Raw genomic sequence first — 18,282 nt, 5'->3', positions numbered from 1 at the left:
CACACATTCTCTCTCTCTCGCTCTGTCTCTCTCCGCAGGGGGTTGGGTTGATTCAGCAGAGAGCTGCTGTGAAGGAGGTAGGGAAGGTGAATGGAGCCCGTGGCATTTCATTGTGGGGGAAAAAAATAAACGCTGAGCTCCTCCATTCAGACATGATCCCATCGGACAGCGCACTGTGGAGGGCAGACAGGCAGTCAGGCAGTCAGGCAGGCAGACAGGCAGACAGACAGTCAGGCAGACAGGCAGGTAGACAGACAGTCAGGCAGTCAGACAGTCAGGCAGACAGGCAGGTAGACAGGCAGACAGACAGGCAGGCAGAGAGGCAGGTAGACAGACAGTCAGGCAGTCAGACAGGCAGGCAGGCAGGCAGGAAGGAGTCTCCCTCTGACACGAGGCTCTCAGCTTACGCACTCTCAACAACTCCCTTCCATTATTTCACAAGACACTGCATGTCAGATTATATCTTCTATTTCCATACAACTGAAAAATTTTATGTTTGTTATGCTTGATTCTGCTGGCAATGGTTGATCTGATTTTAAGACATGCCTGTTGAGCAACTACATGAATCACATTTATTTTCTACAAAATGAGACAGGCTTAAATAATTTTTTGGATTCTTTTGAAATAGTTGGGTTGATTAAAATGTCAAATATGGCTGAAACACAAGTCCAGCTTGTCTCTCTTCTAAATTTGCCTTTTCTAAATCATCTGCTATTTTCAGTTTGAGTGTCTCAGATTGAAGTTGCGGCTTGGAGCCACTAGTGGGCGCCCTGCACTCAGTCTGCTGTACAGCAGCGTGCTGGTCGCTAAGTGAGAGCATTGACATCTTAACCTGCAATGATAGGAATTACAACTTGACTAGCGGATTAACCTATTAAATCTCTCTTTTTGACCTAAACTTGAAACATGCAAATTAAAAGTTATTACTTAACTCGTTTAACTAATCTAAATTACATTTTTGAAAAGTCCATGTAGACTTGAAAGGTTGAGTTTTGTAGAACAAAGCAGTGTCACCATTATAATCAAACTATGAAGTCATTTACCTCTATAGCCCAAACATTTTTTCTATTCACCCCCTCCCAGTAGCTTCAACTGAAGTGAATCAAGATTTTCTTGAGATGAACTTTCTTGTTCATCAGTTCAGTATCATCTCATATTAACGCAACGTTGCTGGCCATGATGAAGCAATCATTATGACATTACCAGGGAATCTAGATGTGCTGTATCTCCCCCTTGCATTGGCAAACATATGACGCAGGGTGGTATCACCAAGGCTATGGGCAAAGGCTTGCAGTGACATAACTTTGTTAAGATGAGGGAACCTACCTACGTATGAGCCGTGCGTATGTCAGTTGGTTAAAGATACAGACAACTCTAAGAGAGAGCCTGGATCCGGACTACCTCTCACTTCCTCTGACTCACTCACTCATGCCTCCCTCTGCTCCAGTGCTGTGCCAGTGCGTCTGTATGTGTTTGAGAAAGAGCGCATCCATGGGCATGTGTCTTTGAACTCGCATGTATTGAGATGCATTCAGAGTCAGTTACAGAGCAGCAGAGAAGAAAAGAGAAACAAAAGTAAGCAAGCAAAGGGCAAATTACTTCCACCCTCCAAGACATTTCTCAGCTGAGTGTTTCATTTCCCGTCTCTCGCGCCTGTTCAAGGCCGCAGCAGTATTCAGATGTGGTCTGCAACACCATTTTTGGCTGGGGGAGAACAGTTAAAAGGCTGCACAAACACGCTCGCTGGGGCTCTGGTTGCTTCAAAAGCAACAACCCTATGTAACAAACCACAGGTAGCAACATACCAAGAAATGACTTTGAAAAAGTCAAGTGGAAAAAACTGAACTCACACTTGCAAAACAGAAAACCCCAAGAAACAAGGAACGCTTGAATCACCAAAATCTGTTTTTCTGCATAAGCTGACACTCAAATCAACACTCAAATCATAGGACTGGGAAAGGGTATCTCATGTTAGCACAAGTTATGGCATGCATCCCCCAAATGTTAGGGAAAAACTCAGAGAAAACTCTCTCCACCCCCCTATTTGAACAAACTGACCACTGAGTGCAGTGCCTAACCACACAGCCGCTCCCTCTCTCTTTCTCCCCAGATGACCTGAGTGTTTGGCCCCCGTCAGAAAAAGAGGGAAGACTGACTCCCGGCCTTGGGACAAGGCTTAGAAACACTACTTGTCACCGGCCCGGGCCCAGAGCTACTCGCATCCACGGCCACTTTCCTCAGTAACTCACCCCATCCCTCTGTTTAGACGCCACTAGATTCTTCTAGAGACGGGAGAAAGAGAAACACCCTTGCTCATATTTTTCGCACTTTTTCCAAGTCAAGGGAACATAGGCAACAGCTAAAGGGTTCCAATGAATAGCATTACATTACATTATGTCATTTACCAGACAATTTTGTCCAAAGTGACTTACAATAAGTATATTTTGTCAACAGTAGTCAAACCAACCATATATCACAGCAATAGCATAAATTATAAATAGCAATATAATGTCACTTAGAAACTCGGGGAGAAAAAAATCAACATTGCGCTAAGGTGCCAGACAACTTTCTACAGATTCTAAAATGAATACCTCCAAAGTTTCAGAGCCTTTTTTTGATCACAATTGATTGGGAAAAAGTTGAAGTATATCCTGCAGGCTAAAGTTATACATAAAGACAACCTAAAAAGGCCAGAGACAGAGAGGTAAGTCATGTAAAGTGTATTACCAGTCAACAGAGGCTGCAGCAGCCAGCACTGAACTTAACTCTGATCCTTGGGGCTAAAGGGCGAAGAGCTCTCAGTGTCTTCCAATACAGTCAAAAGTGTGAGTTCATCTTTTTTAGTGTAAATTCATCTCATCTCAATTTCATACAAACACATACACACAAGACTTCTGAAAAGCTGAGAGCATGTCCCAGTATGCTGTGTGACTCTTTTGATGTGAACTTCTGCGCAGATGTGTCTATATGAAAAAAACAAAACAAAAAAAACAACTTGCCCACTGTCCCAACACTTTAGAATTTAAACCATACATTCCAGCAAAGTAAACTCTACAGCTGACTAAACAGCACATGCTTCAGAAAGGAGAATCTCCTACAACAGTTCAGCATCAACGGCAGTGAAATGTCAGAAGTCCTCTGAAAAGTATGACTTAAAACAGGATTGCCAAATGATCTAATAAAACTTTGTTTTAAAAGACTAACCACCATAGCATATAAAAATCATACCATGTTAAGTCAGCCACAAAACTTCAGCACACACCAAGTCCACACAACATGAGAGAAAATAAAACCTTAAGTCCATTAAAATGCCAAAAAACAGAGCAACAGATTACAAACTGATAATGTCTAAAAAACATCTCTCACCTTTCTCCAACCGTTCAGTTTCCCTAATTTTCTCTCTTTCTTGTCGAAGCAGCAGGCTCCCATGTTGCTGTGTGTGGAGAGCAGAGCAGAGCAGTGCTGCAGTCCCGTAGAGAGTCTGTGTCTCAGTCAGTGTGTACTACTGACTACAGTATGAGTAAAAGGACCAAGCCTGGGCTCTCTGACGCTGGGAAACGCCACTGCTCTAGTGACTCACTTTGAGCTGTGAGGTCTGACTAGGCTTTACCTCACACCCTGTGTCTGTACAACAGTGAGGGAGTGTGTGTGGGAGACTTCTGCCTAACACACACCCTAGTGGGGGTATAGTCCCGCCTCTGCCCCGCCACTCCTCTTGCTTGCTGCAACCTAAGTCGTTCGGCCGGCAACCAGAGCTCCGCGGTTTACACTGTCAATATTGCACTGATCGTTCTGATGACTCAAACACCGTTTTCCTGCAAACAGTGGATTTCCTTGAACTTCAATTATGAAAGGAGCCATGTTTTTTGTTTCTTTTCCCCTTGACAGTTCAAATCTATTCAGGTGAAAGTTTAATGCCCAGAGGGAGAGGAGTAGTCCAACTTTCAATCATCCTTGAGATCAAACAAGGGTGCTAGCACTTTCGAGGTCCTTGGATAGAGGGGTGGGGTGGGGGGTGCATGACTGGAGTGAGTGAAACCACGATGACTTTCAAAACTCCACCTGTTAACACCAAAGTGCTGTCGTAGCACAGTGTTGTAACTAAGAGAATCACTGAGCAACATATTTAATTAATGCATCATCTTAGCCACTACAGTTAGAGCTATTTCCTGGTATGTGGATGTACAGCGCACCAGCCTCCAGGTGGTTGATGCTTGTGTGACTTCTACCGTACGAGCGCACACTGGATTTCCCGTATGCAGGGATCATGTAAGAGAAAGTCTAATGTCTTGACACAGAACAGCAGCCAAACTCACAATAGCCCTTGACTTGTACAGAGCGTCTACCACGCGCAGCAGAGAGGGCAGTCATGTAAGTCCTCAATGGCAAAAGACCCTGCGCTTCACCTCGGGGTTACAGCTGCATGGAATTGGTGTCAGCTTCTAACATTTCACCTCCCATTTCTGAGGGTCAAGTTTCAAACTCTGTCACTGCTTGAATAACATCATCATCATCCATCCGAAATGCAAGCGGTAGTTAGAGGCTGCGTAAGCTGATTGCCATGTTCTCGTTAATAATAATTGGGTCGGGTGTAATGGCCCAAATGACAGTTAAAGTAGTGGCGGTTGTGTAATGCTTTAATTTACTGTAAAAACAAGGTCAGGAGGAAGATAGGTTACGTTTCAGTGGGACGAACCTGTGGTTAATGTGTACATACACACACATTCACGCACACAACACAAACACACACACACACACAGCGGCCTTGAAAGGTGTTGATGGAGGGGTGTGAATTCTGATCGGTATCTTAGCCTCGATGGTTACATGTCATGACCCAGTCACCCACCTGCCCTCCCACTGTACAAAGACACGTCAATGAGGGCAGCGGGACACAGCACACAACAAACAGATTGTGTCGCCTGATATGAGACACTGTAGATCTGTCAAGATCAGTTGTCTTCACCCACATTTCTGAAAGACGTACCGAAGCTGAACGTCTAAATTAATTTACCCCATTCTTTTAGGCTATTGGCTTTCCAGCCTATATTATTTTATTCAACCTCTCTTACATTAATAAAATTCCCCAATCAAAATCCATCAGCTGCTTGTCCAGAATAATGTAGGGACACATTTTAATCATCTTGTGGCCCATCTGTGGTTCCTAATTCAGTCTCTAAAAAATACTACAAGAATGGTCCTGGGGTCAGAGTACAGAATAAAATCCTAACAGATCATCCTATCTTATCTCAAAATTCAAACACAGGAATTTCTGTTCTGCCATTACAGAAACAAATCTGAATTCCGAAATATACCTCGGTTTCCTTTATTTTAATTTTACCATCCTTTTTCGGATATTCCTACTACTCTAATCAATGTGTGTAATCAATCAACTATAAACTTTTCATGTTGTTGCACAGTGATGTCGTCTGGCCATCTAGGTAGCATTGCCAAAGTGACAGCTTTTTAAATATAGTATTTTATGGTAACAGCTGGCTAGTGGCCAGGTAGGATTGCCCTTTCATTATTCCTAAGTTCGGATATTTTGGAATTTCTCAAGTCAGGATGCTCCTGTAATAAATCAAAACTGGCTGAATCCTGCCTATATTACGCAACTGTCTTTCTGTGATGGCAAAAAAGGTTAAAATTACAGATAAGACTTCAGTTAGGGTGTTTCTGTAATTGGCCCCATATGCTTGTTACATCATGTCTTTTGGGAGATACTAGCATCTAAAGTGCGCAAACAACTGTCAGTATAAACTGAGGGCTTTACTGCAAATATGAATATAGCAAGAAGCGTTGTGACAGTTTGTTCTGTTCAGGAATTCCTGATGTCATTCTGCTGTAATGGACAGAGGAGCAGCAGAGTGATGACATCTCAAGCCTACATGTGCTGTGCCCTCCACCCTAAGCTAAGGGAATATGAACAGCGTCTCTGTCTCTTCTATATGACTATCTGTCTGTCTTCCTGTCTGTCTTTCTATATCCTTGTCTACATGTCTGTTTGTTTAAATAGTTAATAGTATTTACTCTGTGATTCAATTGCCCTCAAGGGTCTTTACTGAAACCAGCCCAATGGAAGAGTCTGTGCTTCTCCACTGTGTTGGGAAAATCCCCTTTCTCCTGTGTGTGTCCTGATGACGACAGCAATGGGAGAAATAAACACGACCATTAGCTGTGCCCAGCGGCATGATGGGATATCTATTGTCGTCTGGGGAGAGAGCGGGGGATCAGGAAGGAGACGGGAAGAGAGAGTCACTCTGCCCAGGGGTCTGCATGCATCCCTCACACACGCACACACACACACACACACACACACACACACACACACACACACACACATGTTCCCTCTCTCTTCCTCTCAAGTTTATTGTGTTTGACCCAGTGCTGGATCCCTAGCATCCTGTTGTCCAGTTTTTTGAGAAATAACTAGCTTTTCCTCTTGGCTCACTGGGCAAACTGTGACACACAGCTGCTAGTCAGGCCATGCATCAGCATTCTGGGATTTCACTGCCACAAGCAAAACATATAAACAATTGTTAAAGTATTGGGGTCTGTGAGTTAAACCTGTTCTTATTTGTCACCGTCATTGCTTGAAGGAGGAGTAACATGGGGGCCAAAGAACTCTTATCAAAAGCTGACAGGAGGATATTTTTCCTATTATTCATCTTTTGATCTCATTCCAATGACTGCATCCATTATATCAATTTTTTTGGTTGCATACTAAAACGATGCACTATACAAATCAACTAGCAAGAATTCATCCACTTAAATAATATATTTCCACTCCTTTTAAGTCAATTGCATATTGTAAAATGCTAAGAAAATGACATGTTTTGGTGTTTTACTCCACAAAAATAATTCAACATACTAACAAAATGTACAACTGATGAACTGCTTTGGTCACACAGCTGTTGTACTGTGTTATTGTTACAGCTAAAACAGCCAACAGCCAACCACCCTGAACTATAGTATGCACATGTAGAGAAGGGACCTATCTGCAAACCCTCAGCACTCTGCTATATGCTGTAGAACAACAGAAACATCAGCAACAACAACACTTCTTCTACTACTACTACTGCTAATAATAAAATAAAATGATGATGATAATAATAATAAATGTTAAAAATTCCATGGAAAATTCTGTCTGAATCAGCTTATTACTAACTCAAGGTTACTCAAGGTTTAAACATGAATCAAACTCCTTAATTCTTAGATGCAAGCTTAATGTATGGAGTTAGAGGAGTAAGAGAAAGCTAAATTAATCTATGAGTAAGTTCCGGGCCAATGACAAGGACAGTAATGTAATACATCTAAGAGATAAAGCTGAATATTGTTGGCATCACAGTGAAAAGAGATGTAGTGTCAATGAATAATATGGGCAAGTGGTTACTTATTTAAAGAAAGTGTATCGGGCCAAGAATTGAGCCTTGAGGCACACCGCACATTGTCAGTAAAGCAGAAGCAACACAATCACCAATGGACACTGAAAAGTTTCTGTTTGACAGGAAAGATGAGAAGCAGGCCACAGCAGGCCGAGAGATAAACTCATTTCCTTTTCTCAGCCAAAAAGGAAACAAAAAAACGGAAAAAAAAGTTCTTATTTTCACCTGCTGGGTTAAAATAAAACTAGAAGTCAATTTAAAGAACGCAACAGCACCCTTGTGCTCCCCATAGTTTACTCCACTTATGATGAAGCAAAATGAAAATAAAAAAAAGTCAAACAGAGCTGCAGTCTCTCCTACCTTGTTGGAAGCCATGTCGCTGACAGAGCGGTAGGTCTGGATGGTCTCCAGCTGGTCCAGACACCAGTCCAGCTCCTCCATCGTCTCCATGGCCAGCTTCTGGTACGCCTCATCTGTCAACAGGCAGCCGGCACACAGAGACACACAGTCAGAACAGACAGCACGCACAGAGCCACAGCGCTGCCCGGCCACTGCCAGGCAACGTCCACCCACGGGTCCCGCTCTGGCCGCTTGCTGCTGCTGCTGCTGCTTCTGCTGCTGAGGAGGGGGCATCGCCAGGGGTGGCACCCGGCCGCAGTGCTCCTTCATCATGAGGAGGTGCTGTTGTGGCGAGCTGGTGAGAGTCGCACTTGTCAGCAGAGCAGAGTAGAGTAGAGCGGAGGAAAGCTAGGACCTTAGCTCTATCTTCTCTCTCTCTCTATACTTCTCTCTCTGTGCATGTGTGTGAGTGTGTGACCCGAGTCCCCCCCCCCCCCCATCTGAGGCCCTCACCTCATTTACATAAACCCAACCCCCCAGAGCAGGAAACCAGACCCCACCTCTACCCCCTCACATACACACACACACACACACACACACACACACTCCACACCACACAGGAAGAAAACACCTCTAAACCTGCACACATACATACACACATGCACAAGCTTGCTTCATACCAAACCAAGCATGGGGAAGGAGCTCAGCATTTAAACTTTGTTGTTAACTACATTATGTATGACTCCTCTCCTCTCTCCAACACGCAGATACAGACACACACATACACACATGGTTTGCAAATCACAACAGAATGCTGATTAAGTGATTGGATTAAATTTCATTGATTGGTTTTGGTTGATCATCACTGAGTTAATCAGACAAGAATGCTACATAGATAATGCACATTGCAGAGCCAGCTTTGTCTAACTATGGGTAGGGACCAAAAATTGGTAATGGTAATCTTTGCCCCACATGACAAAGAGGGAAGATGTTTTAAGGAGCCTGGGTCCAAGCCGAGTCGAGAGTATCTGTCTTTTCGACCTGGTGCAAAAAAAGACATGAGAGCTGCTGCTGTAGACCCAAATGCAGCGAAGTAAAATAATATCTTTCCTTCACTTTAAAATCACAGGTAATGCAAAAGAAACTTGACTCAGAATGCAGCTGGATCATGAATAAAACCAAATGGTTGTTTTTACAGTGTGTACCAACTAGGCTAAAGGTACAACCACAATAAAACTGTAGCCTTGAGCCTGAATTGCTGGAATTTCCTTGCTGATACAAGCAATTTTAAACTGGAAGGATTTTACCAACAAATTAGAAGTGAACAGGTTTTTTTTTTTTATGTGTGTGTGCAACGATACTAACCTTTTAATAAAAGCCACAGCATTTGGCTTTTTATTTTCTTTTGTGCTGTCCTATGTTGTATTTGCTGTCTTTTTATTGCCACTGTCTTCTTTTTATTATCATTTATTTTTCAATTATTTGTCTTCAAATATTTCCCTGGTCCACCATTCCTGAAGGGTTCCGATAAGCAAGATTATACTGCACAGGGTTGATGTCAGTTCAGCTTCCACTCAATCAATTTACCGAGTGACCTTTAAACTTTTAAATACTTTGACACAATAGAGTGGCAAAGTCAATTATTGGTTTAATATCCTTGCCTGAACTAAGTGTCAATTTACCCCGGCCCTGTTCCTGCGGTGCTACTGGGCAGTGTTTTTCAGAGAACTACCACTGTATGTCAAGGTTGGAATGAGTCAGTGTTGGAAAGCGCAAGGGGTGTGTGATGGGGTGGCTGGTGGGGTTGGACGCGCGCACACACACACATACGTACACGTACACACACACACAGAGGCTGGCCCTTGTCCTCTGCGTTGTGTGTACCCTGGGTCTCCTAGCTGCAGAGCACAACATGGCAGCAGGGTTTGCGTTGCGGCGACCTTAGCGCGGCCGCGTAGAATGTGTCCCCCGCTCTGATCTCCTCACCATCAAAGACACGAGCCTGTTTGCTCTCCCAAACATGAGAGGCACCTGGCATTCTGCCCCCAACCCTCCCTCACTCTGGCGAGGGGAGGGAGAGAAAGAGAGAGAGAGAGTGTGTGTGTGTGTGTGTGTGTGTGTGTGTGTTTAGTTTAACCCCACCAGCGTGTGATGTCGAGATGGTTTACGTTCACTCAAGATATTCCTCCCCAATATTCCGAAAACTCTTGATGTGGTTTTTGTTGATGAAGAGCAGAGAGAGGTGCTTATCCTCGACATTTGACCTTTATGTGGACCGAGCCTTCTCAGACAAAATGAGCAAGTCACATATCAGCGGTCTTGGCTATGTTGGTGTGCTGATGGTCCTTCTATTTGGCAGCCTTGGATATGTTTATGACCTTACTGTTAGAGGCTTACAGATTGCAGGCCTCTGCATAAAAAGGGACAAAACAGCACATTTTTTTTAGTCTGTGCAGTAATAGTAAGTAGTAATTGTGACAATGTTTTTTTAAATTTTGTAACGTGTGTGGGTGTGTGTTCTCGTAATTCTGTACTTACGACCAAACGTCCTCACAAGAATAGAAAGATGAGAAAAATCCTCTAAGGTGAGGGCATTTTGCCAATTCTCACTTCTTTAAGGGGCTTGTTTACAGTCAGGATTTGGGTTTAGGGTTAAGGCTAGAATTACAGTTAGGTTTAGGTTAAGGTAAAGATTAAATTTAGGTATATATTGGTGAGGGTTAGGGTTAGGGAATTAATGTAATCAATGAGGGTCCTCCCAAGTATAGTAATACAAACATGCATGGGTGTGTGTGTGTGTGTGTTTGTGTGTGTGTGTGTTATACTGGGGCTGCACCAGGGGGCAAACTCTGGTATGGAGTGCTAGATTGACGGACGGGGCTCTTTGCCACTTTAATGTCTTTAATTTCAAAATACATAAATATAGGTGCATACAGAGCTTTAAAACCTGGTTTATTGAGTCAGGACCCAAAATTGGTCATGGGGCCAGCGTCCTGTGGGTCCCCACATCCTAAATCCATCCACTACGTAGGTGCCAGACCGACTAAACTGTAATAGCAGTCTTATTCTGATCCCTGCCCCAGTGGCAAGCAAAGCCAACACCAGTCCAGGGCTGGACCCAGTTCCCCGGTAATTAAACCAATTAAAAATGTAAAAAAACAAACAAACTGCACTTTGTGTACTAATGATAGAGCATTTATTCCCATTATTTTTCAAAACTACTACTTAATGTTAGGTTAGTTATCGCAACCATCTCATGCCAATATTTAAATTCAGAGGAAAATCCACTTACATGATGTGATTGAATGGAAAGTCCAGTTCTTAATTCTACCCAGTGTTTGAAGGACAGATTAACCCAAAATGAATTTAAGACATGAACTCATTGTTGTTCCATTGTTTTTTGATTCAGAAAATAAGTCAAAGTTAGCCTTCAAGGTGTTGAATGATGGCAAGATTTCATGTGACGCTACACATAATGCAGAATAAAGCATCAAAAACAGATACATTTCTTTAGCTGTGCTCAAGGGTTTTTTTGCAAATGGAATTACATTTTGAAACTTACTATAAAGCCTATTAAGCAACTGGAATGGATTTGTCTTTAATCTCCTAGAGCAAAAGACAACAGGATAATGTTGTCCATTAGATCCTTAGATCTGGGTAAACATCAGCATGCTCAAAGAGACTTGATAGTGTAGTATAGACAAGATTACTGAAACAATACTAATCCTTTTAAAAAGGGATACAAACTCAAGATTCCCTAATCTAATTAAGCTCACAGTTTCCTAGCCAACGTCTCTAGATCAGGGTGCTGGGAGAAAATAAAAACACACTAGGATGAGGGATTTCTACCTGAATTTGTAAGTTTGTGTGGGATAGCTTAACTGGCCTAAACAGTTGTAACCTTTACAATTTTGTCCAGCATGTTTTCAGTCCATCCTTGTCATATTTTAGTGAGCTTTATTTGCTGTAGAGCTAGACCTATTCTTTTCTTTTCTTTGGCTTGATGTGGCAGCTCCCATCTGTGGCCATATTGACGTTTCTTGCTTATGAAAGGAGTAACGAAGAAGAGCACAAGTTCTGTTACAGTTACAGAATCGCTGACTCTTAACAGTACTGACGTGTCTTCATGTTTACATTTGTGTTCTAAGTGATGAGCCATGTAATTTTGTTTCTTACCAGCAACACAAAATGGCTTGAATTACAGCAACCTGCACTGTACACTGGGCTGGCCTAGGCTGGACCAGGGGAAACAACACTAAAAACCAATCGCCTGCTAACAGACACACACACACATACGTACACACACGTACACACACACCAAGACGTAACAGGGGATTTCCACCGCCTCTCCACCCTGACACAAGGACTGCTCTGATCAGAGCCCAGACATATCTGGCCCACAGGGGCAGACAGGAAAACACACACACACACACACACACACACAGGCAGTTAGACATAAACATCAATATACATATGCATTAACTCCCATGTCTCATTACTGCACTTACACACACAAGCACACAAACTGTACTTTCCAACTGAGGGTGGCTACGCCAACAGGGAGGGTTAGGAGTGATGTGATGTCAGTGCTCTCTCTCTCTCCCTCTTTCTTTCTTTCTCTGTCTCTCTCTCTCTCTCTCTCTCTCTCTCTCTCTCTCTCTCTCTCTCTCTCTCAATGTGTTAATTTCTGTCTATCTCAGATATCTCACCCATCCTTCCTCATTCTTTTTTCTCTGAAAGTCTCATTCAGTCTCCATCACCGTGTATCTCTCTCTCTCTCATTCTCTCTCCCTCCTCTCCCAAAAATCTGTCCATTTGGATTGACATGGGATTCATGGGAGACTTCCTGTCTCCCATGAAACTCGGACACACGCACCCATGCACACACACACACACACACACACACACACACACACACACAGTGTATATAGATGTGATGCTACCAGGTTGTTTCAGGACAAGTGTACGTGCGTCAGACCAGAGGAGTTGAGGCTGTGTGTGAGGGAGTCGTTGAGCGAGCGTATGTATGTGTGTGTGTGTGTGTGTGTGTGTGTGTGTGTGTGTGTGTGTGTGCAACAGCTGTGCCTGTCATCCTCTCATGGGGCCCAAGTTTCCTGCATGTGATGTGATGGTAGATGCAGTGGAGCAGGAGGGCTGCAGCACAATATCAGCAGCCGCAGTACGTAGTGGTGGTTGTAACATCAGGCAGTGTGACATACAGACATAGACACACACACACGCACACACACATCAAAGGACAGGGCAGGATGAGGAGTAACGAGGGGACAATCTCTCTTTCTTGCTCTCTCTCTCTCTAACTTCTCTGTTTTTAATTTTATGACCAAGCATTCATCATCTAAATTCATCTGGGTTTCGAAGGGTGACGTGCCACATTTCCAGTGAACCGGCGTAAACAGACCACACACACAAAAAAAGAAACCAGCATAAACTTTGACGTGGGCTGATGGGCAGCTGTGCCAAGTCCGTAACCGAGAAAGAGAAAGAGATAGAGGGGGGGGCGGGTCGTTAGTGGCATTACAAGAAACAGAAAGAAAGAACAACTTGCCCTGAAATGCTTAATGTGATTACACAACGCTTCCTAACACAGACCAGAGATGGTATGGTGCGCCGCTCGGCCTCGCTGGTGCTGCTGTCCTTCTGACAAGGCGAATTATGGCTCAACGTGCTGCGAGGGCCTTGCGAAAGCCCAGAAACATCCATTGACAAGCATTGTGAAAAGAGGGGGTGGAGGGTGGTGGCGGTGGAGCTGTTGGTGGTTTGAGAGCATGTTATGTGACATTACAACATCGATTAATTGAAAAGCTTCTGCAAGCCGAGTTCTGAGAAGTGACAAATGACATCATCCTTGTGAGTCTGTGTTTCGTTAGTGTTCATTTATCTGATTTACAGGGAGGCAGGCGTCAAATGACTTCTCAATAGCTGGTACCATCATTTTGTTGACCTGCGGCTGTGAATTCTGAACAATGGGGAAGAAATAATGACAGGACATTCTGAGGCAATGGAAGATGTCACATGGGGTAAACCACAGACCCCATTTATAAATTTACAGCGGGGCTTCTTAAACCTTTTCATCGGTGGACACACAATGGGTAAATTTATTATCGCTCTGGGACCCAGGCTAAGTAGAACATACTGGTACTCTTTTCATGTGGGGACCAGAAACAATCCTGCAACCCATTCTGGATCCAAACTCATCGCTTAAACTCATCGCTTAAGAATGCTGATCTGTTCTAAGGTGGCGATCGGGCTGACAGGCTGAAGTGCTTCAAGTACACACTTTCATACGACTTTCTATGGTTTTCTATGAAAAACAACTGGCTTTTTTTATGGGCACACAGCAATAAATGTTTGCTGGTGCGCCTCAAATATTCAAAGCCCATGCTCTTGGTCTTGTTCAATTTTCCCTTATTCCTTTTGTATTAACAGATTGAGATTTGACTTGATAAAATGCATGTAGATTCAAATTCAAGTGAGTTGAAGTCTGACGACCTGCTTTCTTTCTGCCTGCATTTATACTGTAGTAAAACTAGTTCTTATGGTCATAAGGCTGCCAACAAAAAGTGCATTGACTGAGTCACATATAACAACCGAGTGTGTGTGTGTGTGTGTGTGTGTGTGTTAGACTGCTTCATGGTCCTTGCTTGTTCCTATCTTTTTGGACACGGTGTTCCCTGTCCGTCCCAAAGCTCCAACATATACATACACACATACACATTCCTGTCTGATTTACTATGGAACACAGTGGGGAAAGCAACAGGGAAAGCTATAAATTGATGGTGGCACGCAACAACTCCCTAAGGGTGGATAACATTACCAGAGCTCTTCGCAGAATTCTTGGAAGAAAAAAAACAACAAAAAAAATACCCTGCCGTGCCGTGCTCATCAATTTTTTTTTTTAATCCAGGTGCAGTAGGAAAACCTAAGAGAAACTAGGCTGTGCGAATTTCATTTTAGATGCCTACCATGTCAGATTTTCACCCCGATCTGCTAGTTTGAAATGGCTTAATTGGAGCAAAATCATATCAAAATCTTGTCATGCATTGCACATTAGGCTATGGGGTCAGAGACATCTTCACCTCCCTTCAGCTTCTTTAGCTGGATTGGGCGGGTCCCACACACACGGAGATACAGAGCGATTTCGGCATGTGGGAGGCTAACGTGAGGAGCGTTCCAACGTGAAAATCCAAGACGATCCTGACATCGCAGGGCCTGAGGGCTCACTGAGGCCGAGGGCATCTGGCTCAGAGGCACGCTTCACGTATCCCCTGCTCTCCCACTGGTTTCTGCTTTCTCATTCTGGTGTAAGCATCTTCAGTGCTTTGTTCCTATGTCTCCCTTTCCCTCTCGTTCTCTGATAAAACAGACAGGCGTCACTAAAGCTGTTTTCCTGTCCTATCAGCAAGCCCGCTCGCCGCATGTGTGTATATTACTGTACTGACCTTCGGTTGCACTCTCCCTCGCTCTCTCCATCTGTTTTGACTCCTGCTCTCATAAACTCTCGCATAATATTCTCTCTCTCCCTTTCACTCCTTCTTACCACACTGTCCCGCTCTTTTTCTCCACTTCTTTCCCTCTCTTTTGCACACACACACACACACACACACACACACACACACACACACACACACACACACACACACTCTCACTACACATACCCACACGCAAACACACAGCAACAGACCAGGCTTTGTCTGTTTTACCTGAGGTGAACTCCCACATTGGGAGCAACAGTATTGACTGGGCTGAATGGGCCCCATTGTCACGGTGACTGGCATTTGCCCCTCGGGACGATTAGCATGGATCAGAGGAGCTACGTAACCCAGTTAGCCAAACTGCTGTCGCTGTTGCTGATGCTGTTTTTTCAGGTTTCAAAGTAGCGTCCAGTGTTACAATCACAGGGGTTTACTGTCGGGTCAGGGGTGGATCTGATGTCAGGGGTAATGAAAGATGCTAAACACTGTGATGATTATGAAACAGCAGGGAGGCTCTGAAGTTTTTTGGAGCAAAGGCACTCATAAACCAACTTGAAATGCACAGCAAATTGTCAGTTTGGAAATGTCACACAAAGTCTTGCATGATCTGCTTCCATAAAGCTGCTGCTGGACCTGGCCCAACTTCTGTTAACTCAGAGGAAAAGGTTTGATTACAAGACGATTAAGCTGAAATTTAATGAAATGCATGTAATAACGTCTGACAATGATTTCATTCAGATTAGTCGGATCAAAATCTCAAGGCACAAGTGAGGACCACTGCGCTACATCTTTTTAAGCATTTAGCTGATGCACTTATCCAGAGTGACTTAAATTCCTGGATCACTAAAATTACAAGCAACCAATTGTAAGGTGTGGAAGGTGTGCAAGGGTCAGAGCCACAGCACCCTGACAATACTGTTGTGATTATAAAATGATGAAGTGCTAGGAAAGAAAATAAAATGAGAGAGGAAGAAGGGATTTTTAAAGCAAGTGGAGTCAGCAGAGGAGAGGGGATATGATTCAGAGGGGAGAGGGTGACGTGATGAGGCTACTTCTTGAAAAGATGAGATTTCAGCTTACGACAGAAAATGAGCTGGCTTTTGAGTACCAGACTGCCAGATGAAATGTGTTATCTATTTCTCCATGGGACACGGACGTACGTTGCTCGCATGCATGCATGCCAGCAGACGGGTCAGAGTGCAGGGGATTCTAGGAGTGGCGCCCCTGGCACAGGAAGGGGCTCAGTGAAATTTAAGTAAAATTTGTGTAATAAAATTTGTGTAAAACTCAAGATTTGTTTGGTGAAAAGTGAGGGGAAATAGCTATTCACCTCTCTGCCATTGATTGATTGATTGATTGACTTTATTCGATAAATTAAAATACAATGTCCAAATGTACATACAGTACTAAAATTCATCAGGATATCGCAATAAAATCACATGACTTATTTCCATTGCGGTCCTGAGGTCTAGGCTAGGAGGCAGGCAGGAAAAGGGAGTGACATGTATATGCTACTAATATCCCATTTTTACACAAAAACACCTAATAAAAACACCAATATTATAGAATCCTGAAAATAATAAAAAACCACACAAGTTTAGAAACCAGTCCAAACTTAGAACTGTCCTAGAAAAGATGTTTCACTATACTAACTTACATCCATTTTTTCCAGTTGTTTTTTAAAACTATTCAGAGAATGGGCAGATTTAATTTAGTTTGGGATTTTGCCCTTGTTAAAATTGCCCTTGTTAAATTTGAACAGTTCACCTACTCTTGTCATTAACAAGTCAAACGCAGTGGTAGAGACTGCAGGAGAGTGGTCGGACATACATGCAGGTGTTCAGGCTACTCACCTCTTTCTGCAGGTGCTTAGAGCATACTATCAGCTTAGTTACCAAACATCAAGAATATATGGAAGGTGTGGTCACTCCCATCATGACACCACAGCGCCACAGGGATCTGAAACGGGGCTTGGATAACTTTCACAGGTTTTATTTCAAATATTGAGGAAGTAAACAACTCAATAGGCTGATATGTAACCGGACAGGCTCAGTTCATGTGTCACTCTCTATTTCTGTTCCACGGCTTTGATGTTTCAATAACATTTTGTCTGGTCTAAGCAAAAAATCGTTCTGGTCCCAACACCGGTTCCACTGCTGCTGAACTGCTGCATTGTTGTCGAGAAAACGTGACTGTCTTGTTCTCATTATGTTGGCCATATGAAGGGTATATAGACCCTGAAATGGAGTCAGGCCAGGCTGGTTCAGGCATTCAGAGTTGATGAGTGGGGTGAGGAGAGGCGCCAGGGGTGCGATGACGAAGGGGTTTGCGTGCAACGAAGGATCAGTGTCTCCAGCAACATATGAAGACCAGCTGAGACAAACCTCAAATGACCTCAACCAGCATGCCTCCTTATGGTGGGTAAGCATGGTCTGTGTGAATCCGAGTTAGTGTATCTGTGTGTGTGTGTGTGTGTGTGTGTGTCCCAGACCACATAAGGGCACTACAAAATCAAATTGAGCCAATAAAGACAATTGGCACTGGTAAGCATGCACAAGAAGATTGATTGTGTTTGTCCATGTTGGCTCAATGAAACTTCCTGATTGAATCAAGACTAAATAAGAAAAGCCCCCAAGAAACAAACAAATAGGCATGCGGTATGCATGGTGCAATGGGAGCAATAGCGGTCACAGAAAAGCAATGATTTCTGGACCCTACCACTGCCAAAAACAAAAAAACAAAAATCAACCCCAGTTACCGCAGAGTAATGATAAGCAAACCATGATTTGGCCATTTTTCTTTTTTTTGGGTTGAGAATAATCAGGAGAATGGGATTGAAGTGGGGTTGTTTATCGTAGAAAACACTTTGAAAAGGCAGCTTTTCTGTCCTGCTCTACAAAGAGGGTGTGGTGGTGGTGATGGTGGTGGTGGTGAGGGGGGCCCAAATGCTTCCCAAATACCCAAACAAAAGGGCCTGTCTGTGAAGCAGAGTGTTTGAATCCATCTGCGCCGGGCTGAACAGGCCTGCTGGCAGGGGAATACTTCAGGGGAAGGGCAGCCGTCTACTT

General features: G+C 43.6%; 2 protein-coding genes across 4 annotated transcripts in view; one reads left to right on the top strand and one right to left on the bottom strand.

Moving 5' to 3' along the window:
• Nucleotides 1–18,282, top strand: part of c9h1orf53 (chromosome 9 C1orf53 homolog) — a 485,525-nt gene that overhangs the window by 108,455 nt on the left and 358,788 nt on the right. The gene's annotated exons all lie outside the window — the stretch shown is intronic.
• The window catches only part of pde4ba (phosphodiesterase 4B, cAMP-specific a), a 126,951-nt gene that overhangs the window by 14,643 nt on the left and 94,026 nt on the right, over nt 1–18,282 (bottom strand). For 2 of the 3 annotated variants that reach the window (XM_078285834.1, XM_078285835.1), the window contains exon 6: nt 7,743–7,855. In XM_078285834.1, the coding sequence (XP_078141960.1) occupies nt 7,743–7,855 (113 nt within the window). Of the gene's footprint in view, nt 1–3,366; nt 3,630–7,742; nt 7,856–18,282 lie in introns of those variants that run through there. The other variant, XM_071905293.2, reaches the window with a different exon arrangement.

The sequence above is a fragment of the Centroberyx gerrardi genome, chromosome 9, assembly GCF_048128805.1.
Source record: "Centroberyx gerrardi isolate f3 chromosome 9, fCenGer3.hap1.cur.20231027, whole genome shotgun sequence".
NCBI lineage: Eukaryota > Metazoa > Chordata > Actinopteri > Beryciformes > Berycidae > Centroberyx > Centroberyx gerrardi.
The sequence above is the reverse complement of the archived record's forward strand: the minus strand, read 5'-3'. Positions and strand labels throughout refer to the sequence as shown.